The following is a 15340-nucleotide window of genomic DNA, read 5'->3' as shown; positions in this document are numbered from 1 at the left end:
AAACGGGTGAATTTTGGCGATTTAAACGGCTTTCTGTTTATCGCGCTGGAGGCGATGACGTCAGAATGTGACGTCGCCGAGGTAACACACCCACCATTTTCATTTTCAACACATTACAAACACCGGGTCTCAGCTCTGTTATTTTCCGTTTTTTCGACAATTTTTTGGAACCTTGGAGACATCATGCCTGGTGGGTGTGTTGTCGGAGGGTGTAACAACACTAACAGGGAGGGATTCAAGTTGCACCACTGGCCCCAAGATGCCAAAGTGTCTGCCGCCAGACCCCCATTGAATGTGCCAGAGTGTCTCCACATTTGACCGGCGATGCTAAGGCAGACATGGCACAGAGATGTATGGATAACCTGCAGATGCATTTGCAACTATATTACGTTTCCTTCCACCCACATTTAATGCGAAACAAACACTTACCAATCGACGGATTTAAGTTGCTCCAGTGTCAAAAGATGCGAAAGTCCTGATCGTTTGGTCCGCACATTTTACCGGCGATGCTAACGCAGCTATTCGGCCAGGCTATGGCTATGAATAGCGTCAATAGCTATTCGCTCAATAGCTTCAGTTTCTTCTTCAATACTTTCATACTCCAACCATCTGTTTCAATACATGCGTAATCTGTTGAATCGCTTAAGTCGCTGAAATCCGAGTCTGAATCCGAGCTAATGTCGCTATATCTTGCTGTGGTATTCCCATTGTTTGTTTACATTGGCAGCACTGTGTGACGTCACAGGGAGATGGATAGTGGTTTCGCAGATAGCGAAAATAAGGCACTTTAAAGCTTTATTTAGGGATATTCCGAGACCGGTAAAATTTTGAAAAAAACTTTAAAAAATACAACAAGCCACTGGGAACTGATTATTATTGTTTTTAACCCTTTTGAAATTGTGATAATGTTCCCCTTTAACTCCTTCTTCTCCTCCCCAGGTTGCCCCTCCCTCCCTGTCAGCGTATCCACCAACAAACCACGAGTGGAAGTGCACGAGTTCTCAGGTGAGGCCCAAAAAAAGACAACTAAAGCATCCAGGCCTTTTTTATGAGTTGATGCATCCTTGACAGTGCAGGCTTGAAATAGAAGCAGATGTGAGACTGGCGCCATAAATATCCCATTTTGTTTTTTTGTCTTAGATGCGGAGCTGTCCTGCATGTTCCGCACAGAGAGGGACCAGAACCCGCGCATCGAGTGGAAGAAGAGGGGGAAAGATGTGTCTTTTGTCTACTTTGACGGACAGTTCCGAGGTGAGAAAACACCAGTATGGAGGGGAGTTGGTGTCTTTTTTTTCCAGTTTGTCAAAATACAAAATTCAGTGCAAAATAATTCAAAGCTGAAAACTCACCTCATTGGCTGCTTCTGACACAGGATCGATTGCATCACTCTTAATTTACTAGAAGTGAGTTTTGAAACACTGAATTTTGATACACTAAATGTATTTTAAACTGAACTTTAAAGGCCTACTGAAAGCCACTACTAGCGACCGCGCAGTCTGATAGTTTATATATCAATGATGAAATATTAACATTGCAACACATGTCAATACGGCCGCTTTACTTTACTAAATTGCAATTCTAAATTTCCTGCGAAGTATCCTGTTGAAAACGTCGCGGAATGATGACACATGCGCGTGACGTCTCGAGTTGGAGGGGACATATTAGCGCAGCACCACTAGCGGCTAAAAGTCGTCTGCTTTAATCGCATAATTACACAGTATTCTGGACATCTGTGTTGCTGAATCTTTTGCAATGTGTTCAATTAATATTGGAGAAGTCAAAGCAGAAAGATGGAGGTGGGAAGCTTTAGCCTTTAGCCACACAAACACACGGTGTTTCCTTGTATAAAATTCCCAGAGGTGAAGCTTTACTATGGATCAGAGCGGTCAAACGAACATGGATCCCAACCACTTGTCAACCGGCAGGTTTCGGTGAAAAAATTGTGGTAAAAAATCGCCTCTTACCGGAGATCAGCGGAACTTCTGTCGTGCTGCTGCTGCCGTGACTAATTCCCTCAGAGAATGGCGTCAAGACACCTGTGGACACACCCCTCCGACTATCAGGTACTATATAATCTCACTGAAACACTAGCAACAAAATAGGAAGATAAGGGATTTCCCAGGATTATCTTAGTAAATGTGTCTAAAAACATCTGAATCGCTCACAATGCAATCGCCTTTTTTTTTTTTTTTTTTCTAGTCCTTCGTTATCAATATCCTCATCCACAAATCTTTCATCCTCGCTGAAATTAATGGGGAAATTGTCGTTTTCCCGGTCCGAATAGCTCTTTTTGTTGGAGGCTCTCATTATAAACAATGTGAATATGTGAGGAGCCATCAACCTGTGACATCATCGTCTGCGACTTCCGGTACAGGCAAGGCTTTTTTATTAGCGACCAAAAGTTGCAAACTTTATCCAGGATGTTCTCTACTAAATCCTTTCAGCAAAAATATGGCAATATCTCGAAATGATGAAGTATGACACATAGAATGGAGCTGCTATCCCCGTTTAAATAAGAACATCTCATTTCAGTAGGCCTTTTAAAACACTGAATTTTGATACTCTGAATTTATTTGCGCTGAATGTTTTACACTAATTTTGAAACATGGACTTCTTTTTACACTGAATTTAAAATACTTAATTTTTTACACTTAGTTTCAAAACACTAATTTCTTTACACTGAATTTTTATACACTGATTTTTTAGTTTTTACACTGAATTTCATGACAGTTTTTTTTTTCACTGAATTTTAAAGCACTGAATTTTTATGCATTTTTTTCAGACACTGAATTTTAAAACACAGAAGGACAAGCGGTAAAAATTTGATGGATGGATGGATTAATTTTTTGGACACTGGATTTTTTTACACTGAACTTTAAAACACTGAATTTTGATACTCTAAATTTCTTTGCACTGAATTTTTTACACTGATTTTGAAACACTAACTTTTTTATACTGAATTTAAAATACTTAATTTTTTAAAACTGTGATTTTTATACACTGAATTAGATTTTTTTTACATGGATGTTTTTTACACAGAATTTCATAACACTGTTTTTTTTAACTGAATTTTTATGCATTTTTTTAACCACTGAAATTCAAAACACAGAAGGACAAGCGGTAAAAAATGGATGGATGGGTGGATGAATTTTTGGGAAACGGAATTTTTTTTACACTGAACTTTTATACACTGAATTTCATAACACTGATTTTTTTTTTTACACTACATTTTAAAACACTGAAAGGGACAAGCAATAGAAAATGGATAAATTTGTTTTACACTGATTTTAGTGCACTGAATTTTTTTAGACTGAATTTTCATACAATGATCTTAAAACACTGTTTTTTTCTACACTGAATTTTAAAACACTACCTTTTTTTACACTGAATTTTTCTGCACTGAATTTTAAAACACTGTTGTTTTTTTTACTCTGTATTTTTCTGCGCTCTTTTTTTTTTTACACTGAATTTTTCTGCACTAAATTCTTTACATGGATTTTTTTACACTGATTTTAAAACACTGAATTTTAAAACTGAATTTTTTTCTGCATTTTTTTTTTTTTGCACAAAATTTTTCTGCAGAGAATTGTAAAACAGATTTTTTTTTACACTAAATTTTAAAACGCTGAAATTTTGTTTAAACTGAATGGCTTTATACACATTTTGCTCACAAATTTGTATTCAGTGAAATTGTCAGCATAATTCAGTAGCATAAATTCAGTGTCCCAAAAAATCTTTCCTAATAAAGCCACAAATGAACCCTCGTACGCCACATTTGTTTTAATCAGCTCGCCGCCGCTGTCCCTGCTGGCAGGAGTTGGGCGCTCCCATAAGGGCGGTCATGTTTCAAGCGGCGTGGGGGTGTGTGTGTGTGTGTGTGTGAGTGTGTGTGTGTGTGTGCGTGTGTGTGTGTGTGTGTGTGTGTGTGTGTGTGTGTGTGTGTGTGTGTGTGTGTGTGTGTGTGTGTGTGTGTGTGTGTGTGTGTGTGTGTGTGTGTGTGTGTGTGTGTGTGTGTGTGTGTGTGTGTGTGTGTGTGTGTGTGTGTGTGTGTGTGGTGCCAAGGCGTAAAATCTGCTAGCCTTGATCCATCTTCATTAAGGTTAAAGGACGTGGGTTTAATGTGCGATATAAATAATGAATCATAGCCTTCACCTGGCCGCACTGGAATGCAGTTTCACTGGCGTCCAGCCTGCTAATTCCCTGACATCACATCAGGTCCAAGTATGTTTCCTGGTGATACAGCCTGGGTTTGTCCAGCTCCCGTTCAAGTCCGTACCAGCATGCAAACATCACATCGATACAAGGACTGACTTAAAATGGATATTGTTATATTGCAGCCAACTATCATAACAAAACACAACACAATATATTATTTGGAATACAAAAGATTACAGGGCTTCACGGTGGAAGAGGGGTTAGTGCGTCTGCCTCACAAAACAAAGGTCCTGCAGTCCCAGGCTCAGGATCTTTCTGTGTGGAGTTTGCATGTTCTCCCCGTGACTGCGTAGGTTCCCTCCGGGTACTTCGGCTTCCTCCCACCTCCAAAGACATGCACCTGGGGATAGGCCCCTCCCACCTCCAAAGACATGCACCTGGGGATAGGCCCCTCCCACCTCCAAAGACATGCACCTGGGGATAGGTTGATTGGCAACACTAAATGGTCCCTAGTGTGTGAATGTGAGTGTGAATGTTGTCTGTCTATCTGTGTTGGCCCTGTGATGAGGTGGTGACTTGTCCAGGGTGTGCTCCACCTTCCACCCGGTTGTAGCTGAGATAGGCACCAGCGCCCCCCGCGACCCCAAAGGGAATAAGCGGTAGAAAATGGATGGATGGATATTATTATTATTATGATTACCGGTGATTACTAACTTACATAATTAAACATTTGCTTAAGAAAAGACCCCAATATTTCTCCACAAATGCAACTTTATTGTCATAATGAATGCATGCTATTTATTTGCCACAAACTTGATAACAGTTTGACCTAAAGTTCTATCAGGCTGTGTTTTGGAGTGAAATGTGACAGCGAGCACAGCAGTCAGTCTCCTCGCTCATTTTTCAACTAACTTCTACATGGTTCTGGTACAGCCTTGAAGAAAAAGCTTGCACGGTCCAAATAAAGAGCATGATTAATCTGCACATGATTGATCATTAATTGTTTGAATTAAACCGTTAACTTTGACAGCTTTAACAGAAACACAAACATTGTCATTAAATATTTCTTTAGCCTTTTTATTACATTACAAATGAGACGATATTGAAAGAATATTAAGATCAATATTGTTTTCTTCAGCTCTCACTGGATCGGTTCGCAGCCGAGTGTGAAGCGGCCGGAATGAGAATCAGCACCTCCAAGTCCGAGTCCGTGGTTCTCGCCCGGAAAAGGGTGGAGTGCCATCTCTGGGTTGGGGCGTAGACCCTGTCCCAAGTGGAGGAGTTCAAGTACCTAGGAGTCTTGTTCACGAGTGAGGGAAGAGTGGATGGTGAGATCGACAGGCGGATCGGTGCGGCGTCTTCAGTAATGCGGACGTTGTATCGATCCGTTGTGGTGAAGAAGGAGCTGAGCCGGAAGGCAAAGCTCTCAATTTACCGGTCGATCTACGTTCCCATCCTCACCTATGGTCATGAGCTTTGGGTCATGACCAAAAGGATAAGATCACGGGTACAAGCGGCCCAAATGAGTTCGGGTCTCTCCCTTAGAGATAGGGTGAGAAGCTCTGCCATCCGGGAGGAACTCAAAGTAAAGCCGCTAATCCTCCACATGGAGAGGAGCCAGATGAGGTGGTTCGGGCATCTGGTCAGGATGCCACCCGAACGCCTCCCTAGGGAGGTGTTTAGGGCACGTCCAACCAGTAGGAGGCCACGGGGAAGACCCAGGACACGTTGGGAAGACTATGTCTCCCGGCTGGCCTGGGAACACTTCGGGAAGAGCTAGACAAAGTGGCTGGGGAGAGGGAAGTCTGGGCTTCCCTGCTTAGGCTGCTGCCCCCGCGACCCGACCTCGGATAAGCGGAAGACGATGGATGGATGGATGGAATATTGTTTGTTTTATAAACTTAAACGCTCCATGCCGTTGCTCTTCTTTTAAGAGTGTAAAAGTTATTTATAAACACAGTAATGTTTTGAAATAGTGGGAGGTTCTAAGCCACCGCTAATGTTCTTACCTCTTGGCAGCGGACGCTGCAGTTTCAATCATGTGCACAAGGTGTTCAAGTACATCCATCCATCCATTCTGTCCCTTTTGGGGTGGAAGGGGGTACTGGAGCCTATCTCAGCTGCATTGGGGCAGAAGGCGGGGTTAACAGTCATCTTAAAAACTTGACAGTTTGAAACAGTTTTCAATAGGAAGTGAAATTAAAAGTACAATGTTCTGTTTTGAAATTCATAGATGTCGGTATCCACGAATGAAATTGTGATATCATGAGAAGACTAACAACTGAATCCTTGTTCTCAGGTGCGTTCGAGGGGCGGGCGAGCATCGAGGGGGCCACAGTGAAGTTGCGGCGGGTGACCCAGGAGGACGCCGGCGAGTACCGCTGCGAGATCAGCGCTCCTCTGGATTCTGTCAATTTGGGCGAGACCAACGTCACACTCCGAGTCTTAGGTAGGACCGACCGAGGATCTAAATGTGAAATGTGAAGCTGCACCTCGGCTTTTACGTTTTCCCTACGTTACTGTGGCTTCATGATAACCTTGAGGGAAAATAATGACGAGCTATTTGCAGTTTGTCTTATATTTCTGAGTCATTTTCCACGATGCATTCACAGTTTGTCCTCGGTGTGTTGTCGTAGTCAGGAAGTAGTCTTTGCCATCAAGTAGAATGTCACACCAGCTGTTCATCTTAGTTGTCGTTTGGATTTCAAGTGTGGAGGTGTTGACATTGCCATGTAAAATAGCTTATGCTAACAGTAGCATGTATATGGCACATACAATGTAAGATTTGAGTTGGTTAGAGCTCTAAAAATATTAGTTAACATATTAATAATTCTAAACAAAATTAATGAGAACCAACAAATCTAAGGAGGTTCCCTTGGTGACTTGACGTGTATTCCTGTGTTGGATTGATTTTAGCATGTATAATAAATAGAAATATGACATGCGGCCCCACACTAGGTGTCCTGATCCAATATCAGCACAAAAACAACTATGGGATTGCAAATACATCAGTTATCGTGGTTATATGTGTCGCCATAAAAACAATTAACACTCCGCTTCAACTTAAATACAGCATAAATCTCCATCCATCCATCCATCCATCCATCATCTTCCGCTTATCCGAGGTCGGGTCGCGGGGGCAGCAGCCTAAGCAGGGAAACCCAGACTTCCCTCTCTCCAGCCACTTCGTCCAGCTCTTCCCAGGGGATCCCGAGGCGTTCCCAGGCCAGCCGGGAGACATAGTCTTCCCAACGTGTCCTGGGTCTTCCCCGTGGCCTCCTACCGGTTGGACGTGCCCTAAACACCTCCCTGGGGAGGCGTTCGGGTGGCATCCTGACCAGATGCCCGAACCACCTCATCTGGCTCCTCTCCATGTGGAGGAGCAGCGGCTTTACTTTGAGTTCCTCCCGGATGGCAGAGCTTCTCACACTATCTCTAAGGGAGAGACCCGCCACACGGCGGAGGAAACTCATGTGGGCCGCTTGTACCCGTGATCTTATCCTTTCGGTCATGACCCAAAGCTCATGACCATAGGTGAGGATGGGAACGTAGATCGACCGGTAAATTGAGAGCTTTGCCTTCCGGCTCAGCTCCTTCTTCACCACAACGGATCGGTACAACGTCCACATTACTGAAGACGCCGCACCGATCCGCCTGTCGATCTCACCATCCACTCTTCCCCCACTCTTGAACAAGACTCCTAGGTACTTGAACTCCTCCACTTGGGGCAGGGTCTCCTCCCCAACCTGGAGATGGCACTCCACCCTTTTCCCAGGGCGAGAACCATGGACTTGGACTTGGAGGTGCTGATTCTCATTCCGGTCGCTTCACACTCGGCTGCGAACCGATCCAGTGAGAGCTGAAGATCCCGGCCAGATGAAGCCATCAGGACCACATCATCTGCAAAAAGCAGAGACCTAATCCTGCGGCCACCAAACCGGATCCCCTCAACGCCTTGACTGCGCCTAGAAATTCTGTCCATTTATGCTGCCCCGGAGTTGGGGCAGCATAAATCTATTCTAGACTATTGATAAAACAATTAATTGGTACTTTTTCATACCTGCCGTTAATCTGAGTAAATTCACTTGATCAAGCCTTTTCTAACAAGCCACACTACTAAATATTACAAGTATATAAGTAAGCATTACTGCTGATAGCGTATCAGATCAGTAGTGGTATCAGCCAATACTCAATGCGGCAATATTGGTATTGTGTCGGATGAAGAAGTCGTATCGATACATCTCTTCCCCGCATCAATTTTTCTGTGTGACCTCTTTGTGTAAAAGACTTGAACCTCCCCACCTTCAAAGAAAGCACGTGTGAAAGTAAACACACACACAATACATGGGCGTATGAAATACCTGCTGATATCTAAAACAGTGGATGAGCTAAAAATGCTGACACATGCACTTTACCTTGTGAAATGGTGAAGTGAAAGCCCTATTTTTTGTGAACGAATAATTTTCACTCTGAGAAATAAATACTCATTATTTTTGGTAGCTAGCAGAATACTCGTAGCATCACACTGCATCGAGTGAAGACCATATGATAAATGAGGGTTCATAGCCACTATTTCATTTGATTGGATCATGAATGTATGCTGAGCTCCACACAGTTTAAGTGGGAAGCTTCTGGGATGACAATCAGCACGTCCAAATCTAAGGCCATAGTTTGCAGCTAGAAAAGGGTGGATTGCACTCTTTGGATTGGCGGGATTGGGGGCTTGGGGGCCACATTAAGGAAAATCTATTCCCAACTGGGCCTGACTGATAAAATAATTGCATGATAACTAAAAAATTAGGGCAATTTCAGATTGTTTTCGTTTTTTGTTTTTTTTTTAAATAAAGTACCTACGAGTCTTGTTCACGAGTGAGGGAAGAGTGGATGGTGAGATCGACAGGCGGATCGGTGCGGCATCTTCAGTAATGCGGACGTTGTATCGATCCGTTGTGGTGAAGAAGGAGCTGAGCCGGAAGGCAAAGCTCACAATTTACCGATTGATTTACGTTCCCATCCTCACCTATGGTCATGAGCTTTGGGTCATGACCGAAAGGATAAGATCACGGGTACAAGCGGCCCAAATGAGTTTGGGTCTCTCCCTTAGAGATAGGGTGAGAAGCTCTGTCATCCGGGAGGAACTCAAAGTAAAGACGCTGGTCCTCCACATGGAGAGGAGCCAGATGAGGTGGTTCGGGCATCTGGTCAGGATGCCACCCGAACGCCTCCCTAGGGAGGTGTTTAGGGCACGTCCAGCTGGTAGGAGGCCACGGGGAAGACCCAGGACACGTTGGGAAGACTATGTCTCCCGGCTGGCCTGGGAACGCCTCGGGATCCCCCGGGAAGAGCTAGACGAAGTGGCTGGGGAGAGGGAAGTCTGGGCTTCCCTGCTTAGGCTGCTGCCCCCGCGACCCGACCTCGGATAAGCGGAAGATGATGGATGGATGGATGGATGGATGGGTTGGCGGGAGTTCAAGTCTCTCGGTTGGTAGAGCGGCCGTGCCAGCAACTTGAGGGTTGCAGGTTCGATTCCCGCTTTTGCCATCCTAGTCACTGCCGTTGTGTCCTTGGGCAAGACACTTTACCCACCTGCTCCCAGTGCCACCCACACTGGTTTAAAAATGGAACTCAGATATTGGGTTTCACTATGTAAAGCGCTTTGAGTCACTTTGAGAAAAGCGCTATATAAATATAATTCACAAATTAGCGTCGAGCTAGAGCATTAAGAAAAGTGGAACCTTACATGTGTTGGAACGCTTTCTATCAGGCGAGCTTGCTTTGTTGACATGTGGATTTGTTACATGGGGGTTGGGCTGCTCAAAATATGATTCACATCCATATTGCGGTCTTTATTTATTCCAATTCTAAATCGATTTAAGAATATACAGAATATATATATTTGTGAATGTTTTTGTCTGTATTTAAGAATCCGTTTTTGGATTAAAAACATCCATCAACTACCTTTTATTTCAATATCACTATTGATATAATTACTGCAACTGTTGCTTTTATCATTTTCGGGTTTTCTTTTATGCAGTATAGTATTTATATTTATTGTATTTGCTTTGTAAATGTCTAAGTCAGGGGTGTCAAACTCATTTTAGCTTGGGGGCCACATTAAGGAAAATCTATTACCAACTGGGCCTGACTGATAAAATACTTGCATAACTTAAATTAAGGCAATTTCAGATTGTTTTCTTTTTTTTTCAATAAAACAAGCACAACCTAAACATATAGAGATTATAATGTTGTTTGTTTTGTTTTTTTACACTTACATGTTGCAGTTAATAGTTTTCTATGTTCCTTTGTTGTTATTTACATAAATGACGTGATAATGTTCATCAGTGAAATAGGTGGAATTGAGTCCGGCAGAGTTTTAAAATGCTCCCATTGTTGTTAATTTTTGAAGAAGATGGAATTAATAATAAAATAAATGATTATCATCATTATTATCATTATAATTTACCCATTTTCCTCAACTGATGTTCTAACATCATGTGGTTTATTCTGTACATATGTAGCATCATTTACACCAAAACTTGTGAATTTGGGCTTGTTTAATTATTCGCACACGAAGTTGAAGGGGCATATAAATCATTTCACCATTTTTCTTTGTGCCCTGATAATGTGTCCCCAGTTCTCTATCTTGTCAGGTCACATAGCTCCGCCCCCTTAGAGACTGAGGACACAAATAATTGCTATTGTTACATTCAGTGAACAAAATTAAAACAGTAGTTTCTTTAATTAAAAAATTCCAGCTTATTTTTATAATTAGCAAACTCATCTCGCGGGTCGGAGAAAACCAGTTCGTGGGCCTGATCTGACCCGCGGGCCGTACGTTTGACACCCCTGGTCTAAGTATTGTAAAACTGCATTTTGGTTGGAGTTGCTCTATTTTCTTTTGATTGATTAACATTCTGTGATTTTTGTAAATACTAATTTAAAAATCCTTTTTAAAAAATATTTTTTTAGGCCCCTTTGTTTATCATTTGTCTACCAAATAACACATAACATGAATCGCGTTAGATTCTGAATCAAAGTCAAGTATTTCTTTTATATATATATATATATATATATATATATACCTACATACAGGTAGAATTCACTGAAAGTCACGTATTTCTTATATATATATATATTTACAGCTAGAATTCACCAAGTCAAGTATTTTATTTATTTATATATATATATATATATATATATATATATATATATATATATATATAAGAAATACTTGACTTTTAGTAAATTCTAGCTATCTATACATATTTATTTTATTATATATATATATATATATATATATATAAAAGAAACACTTGAATTTCAGTATTCATTTATTACACATATATACACACACATAACACTTATCTACTCATTGTTAAGTTAAGGGTTGAATTGTCCATCCTTCTATTCTCTGTCACTATTTTTCTAACCATGCTGAACACCATCTCTGATGATGCATTGCTGTGTGGAACAAAAGTGCTTTCATCAATTGCACTAGAGCAGGGGTAGTGAACCTATGGCTCTAGAGCCAGATGTGGCTCTTTTGATGACTGCATCTGGCTCTCAGATAAATCTTAGCTGACATTACTTAACACGATAAGTAATGAATAATTCCGCTGGTAATCACAGTGTCAAAAATAGCGTTCAAAATATAAAACATTCTAATTCATCCATCCGGTTTCTACCGCACTTGTTCAAAGAAGTCGCATTAATGGTAAGAAGTATTTTATTTGTTGTTGGTTAGCTTCAGAATAACAATGTTATTAAAAAGAATAATAGATTTATTATACTCTAAAATGTTGGTCTTACTTAAAAATGCACACGTTTAGTTGTATCCAGTCTTTAAAAAAATATATTATATGGCTCTCACGGAAATACTTTTTAAAATATTTGGCTTGTATGGCTCTCTCAGCCAAAAAGGTTCCCAACCCCTGCACTAGAGTCTGGAATCTTCCATCTTTGTCTCCTTGTTGTGTGCGCAGTTGTGCACTGCACTCTCTAAAAGCCGTAGATGTTATTGTCACATATGCATGTACAGTAGATGGCAGTATTGTCCTGTTTAAGAGTGTCACAACATTGCTGTTTACGGCAGACAAACTGCTTTACGGTAGACGAAAACGAGACTGCTGTTGTTGTGTGTTGTTACCTTGCTGGGAGGACGTTAATAAAACTGTCCAACAATAAACCCACATAAGAAACCAAGAACTCGCTCTCGATCATTCTACAGTTATAACGTCATTGGGCATACACGCTGTTTATATTGTGGGAAAGTGGACGTGAAAACAGGCTGTCTTCACTCAGGTCCGCATGGAGCTGGAGGGGGCGTGGCCTCCAGCTCCGCTAGAATTTCGGGAGAAAATTTGTCCCGGTAGGTTTTCGGGAGAGGCGCTGAATTTCGGGAGTCTCCTGGAAAGTATTGAGTCCCTCACATTCTTTATCCAAATGTTGGATCTTGGATTTTTCTTTGGTACCACGATGTACTAAAAAAGCACAGATATAGAGTCCATAGTTTTTCATACACAATGTCTGGCTGTACTTTGACCAAGATGGGACAGGAAAACTGGGGCAGACTTTTGGCGAAAAAGAAGGAATATTACAAAATAAGCCAAGCCACTGCTGTACTTTGGAATGACTTGTGCAGTGATCACGTCCTCCCACAGTGCCCCCCAACACGCCGTCCTGCCAAATCCCGAGCGCGGCGGTCACGGGTTCTGCCGTGCAGCTGCGCTGTCGGGACCAGCAAAGCATCCCGCCTGCCACGTACTCCTGGTACAAGGACAACCAGCTGATCAGCCTGACACGCCACGCCAACGCCACCTATCTAATCAACTCCCACACAGGAGTACTGGTGAGTGTTTTTACTATCAGGACGCCGAAGTTGCTCCAGGACATTCATCAGTCTTCAGTCTACTGTCTGTCTGCTACGCAGGAATTCAAGGCGGTGGCCAAAGAGGACAGTGGTCGTTACAGCTGCCTGGCGTCCAACGGCGTGGGGAAGCCTAAGATGTGCGAGGGCAAGCACATGACGATAGGTATGTGTGTGTGTGTGTGTGTGTGTGTGTGTGTGTGTGTATGTGTGTGTGTGTGTGTGTGCGCACTCACACCTTTCAGCACTGGGCAAAATCAGCGAAGCAGTGCAGAGGAAAAGCCCCCCGCTTGTAAAATATGAACGAGTCCTCACCTTTACCAGCAAGTTGATACGCCATGAAGGACTTCTTTGTGTATTTTTGGTCCAAACTACAGCTTCAGCTGTAAAAAATAAGATTGTTCTTAGAGCTGTCTTCAAATAATCGACGATTCGATTCAGAGGAGTATGATTCAACTATCAATCTGGCAGTGGAGTCCATCCATCCATCCATCCATTTTTCTACCGCTTATTCCAAATCGGGCGGAAGGCGGGGTACACCCTGGACAAGTCTCCACCTCATCGCAGGGCCGACTCAGATAGACAGACAACATTCACACTCACATTCACACACTAGGGCTCATTTAGTGTTGCCAATCAACCTATCCCCAGGTGCATGTCTTTGGAGGTGGGAGGGGCCTATTCCCAGGTGCATGTCTTTGGAGGTGGGAGGGGCCTATCCCCAGGTGCATGTCTTTGGAAGTGGGAGGAAGCCGGAGTACCCGGAGGGAACCCACGCATTCACAGGGAGAACATGCAAACTCTTCAGCCTGGATTTGAACCCAGGACTGCAGGACCTTCATATTGTGAGGCAGACGCACTAACCCCTCTGCCACCGGTGAAGCCGGCAGTGGGAGTCGTTGGCATTAAACAATGCAATCTCTACATGTTTGTTCATTTGTCTACGGAAAAAGTTGTAGTACCGTATTTCCTTGAATTGCCGCCGGGTATATAGTATGCGCCCACATAGAATTACGGCCGGGTCAAACTCGTTTTGCAAAATATTATTTTTATTAGCGCATGTCTAGAATTTCCACCGGTCAAACTCGTCACGTCACGAGTGACATTTCACCTGTCATCATTTTCAAATGGAGGAGGCTGATTTCAATCATTTGAAATCGCATAAAGGGAAGAAGATTAAGAGCTATTCAGTAGGATTTAAGGTCCAAGCTATTGAATATGCTAAAAAAAACAGTAAGCAGCTATGTTTTATTAATATACCGTAGCTGCGTGTGTCAAATATGAGTCATTAAATGACTCCGCCTCCTGGTGGTAGAGGGCGCTAGTGATCCTTCTTGCGACTACTCGGCTGCAGAAGAAGTGACAACAAGCAGCAAGAGTGAGCAGCGATCCTTTATTTTTTCCTCTTGCCTGCACTTTTAACATGGAGGATTACATATCTAAAATAAAACAGTTTTCTAAACTGGACTTTCATTCAAAGCAGGAGGTAATAAAGGAAGATGTCCCATCGAGACAGAGAGACTTTTAAAACTGAAGAAAGATGAGCAAGATTTCCATAAACAAGTTATCGATGCTTTTGATCAGAAGGAGCTGCGCATGGACTTCATTTATAAGTAAAGATAAGACCATAATAACGTTTTTTAATTAAATGTGCTTATTAATGATGGTATCCTTACTTCACACTCAAATTTATAAGCGCAGGGCTAAATTTACCGCATGCCTTTGGTAAGTGCCGGAGTGAGAAGAGGTTTTAAATTAAAAAGCGCCCCGGCAGCAATTCAAGAAAATACGGTACTTTAAAAAGTATCTAAAATAATCCCCTAATAGTGGATAGATTTACATCACGTGACGTAAGGCTTGCACAATATGGAGGATATAAATATGGCCGTAATGTTATGATGATGCATGTTGGTTACACGTTCTTGCCGTGTCCTGCACATTTGACACTGACAAGCCAACAAACGTGTCCTCAACACAATGTAGCGGCCTTGCTTGCGGGCTAATGTCCCTCCACTGTGCCGAGCCGCTTCTAAGTCGGCAATTATCACCTCTATGGCGGCAAATAAACTATTGTTCCTGCAAGTATCATCCTTGGACGAGGAACAACTAAACACACTACACTGCACACCGTAGAAAGATATGCTAACCACTATGCTACAGCTCTTGAATGTAAACAGAGATGACGGATCAATACAAATATCGAGAGTAACAATACCGAGTAGTACAGTGTCAGGTCGATACCACAGCGGTTAGAGCAGTATTTTTTATTATCAAAAAAATCTTAAGTTGTTTTTGTTTACAAACTCAGGAAATAAGGCC

The 15340-nt window shown here is 42.4% G+C and overlaps 1 protein-coding gene across 4 annotated transcripts in view; it reads left to right on the top strand.

Moving 5' to 3' along the window:
• jam2a (junctional adhesion molecule 2a) overlaps nt 1-15340 on the top strand; it is a 45596-nt gene that overhangs the window by 18186 nt on the left and 12070 nt on the right. For all 4 annotated transcript variants that reach the window (XM_061889738.1, XM_061889736.1, XM_061889737.1 and 1 more), the window contains exons 2-6: nt 940-1005; nt 1141-1251; nt 6455-6604; nt 12816-13003; nt 13085-13187. In XM_061889738.1, the coding sequence (XP_061745722.1) occupies nt 940-1005; nt 1141-1251; nt 6455-6604; nt 12816-13003; nt 13085-13187 (618 nt within the window). The remainder of the gene's footprint in view (nt 1-939; nt 1006-1140; nt 1252-6454; nt 6605-12815; nt 13004-13084; nt 13188-15340) is intronic.

Source organism: Nerophis ophidion, linkage group LG27 (genome assembly GCF_033978795.1).
Source record: "Nerophis ophidion isolate RoL-2023_Sa linkage group LG27, RoL_Noph_v1.0, whole genome shotgun sequence".
NCBI lineage: Eukaryota > Metazoa > Chordata > Actinopteri > Syngnathiformes > Syngnathidae > Nerophis > Nerophis ophidion.
Note: the sequence above shows the minus strand (reverse complement) of the source record. Positions and strands in the feature narration are given on the sequence as shown.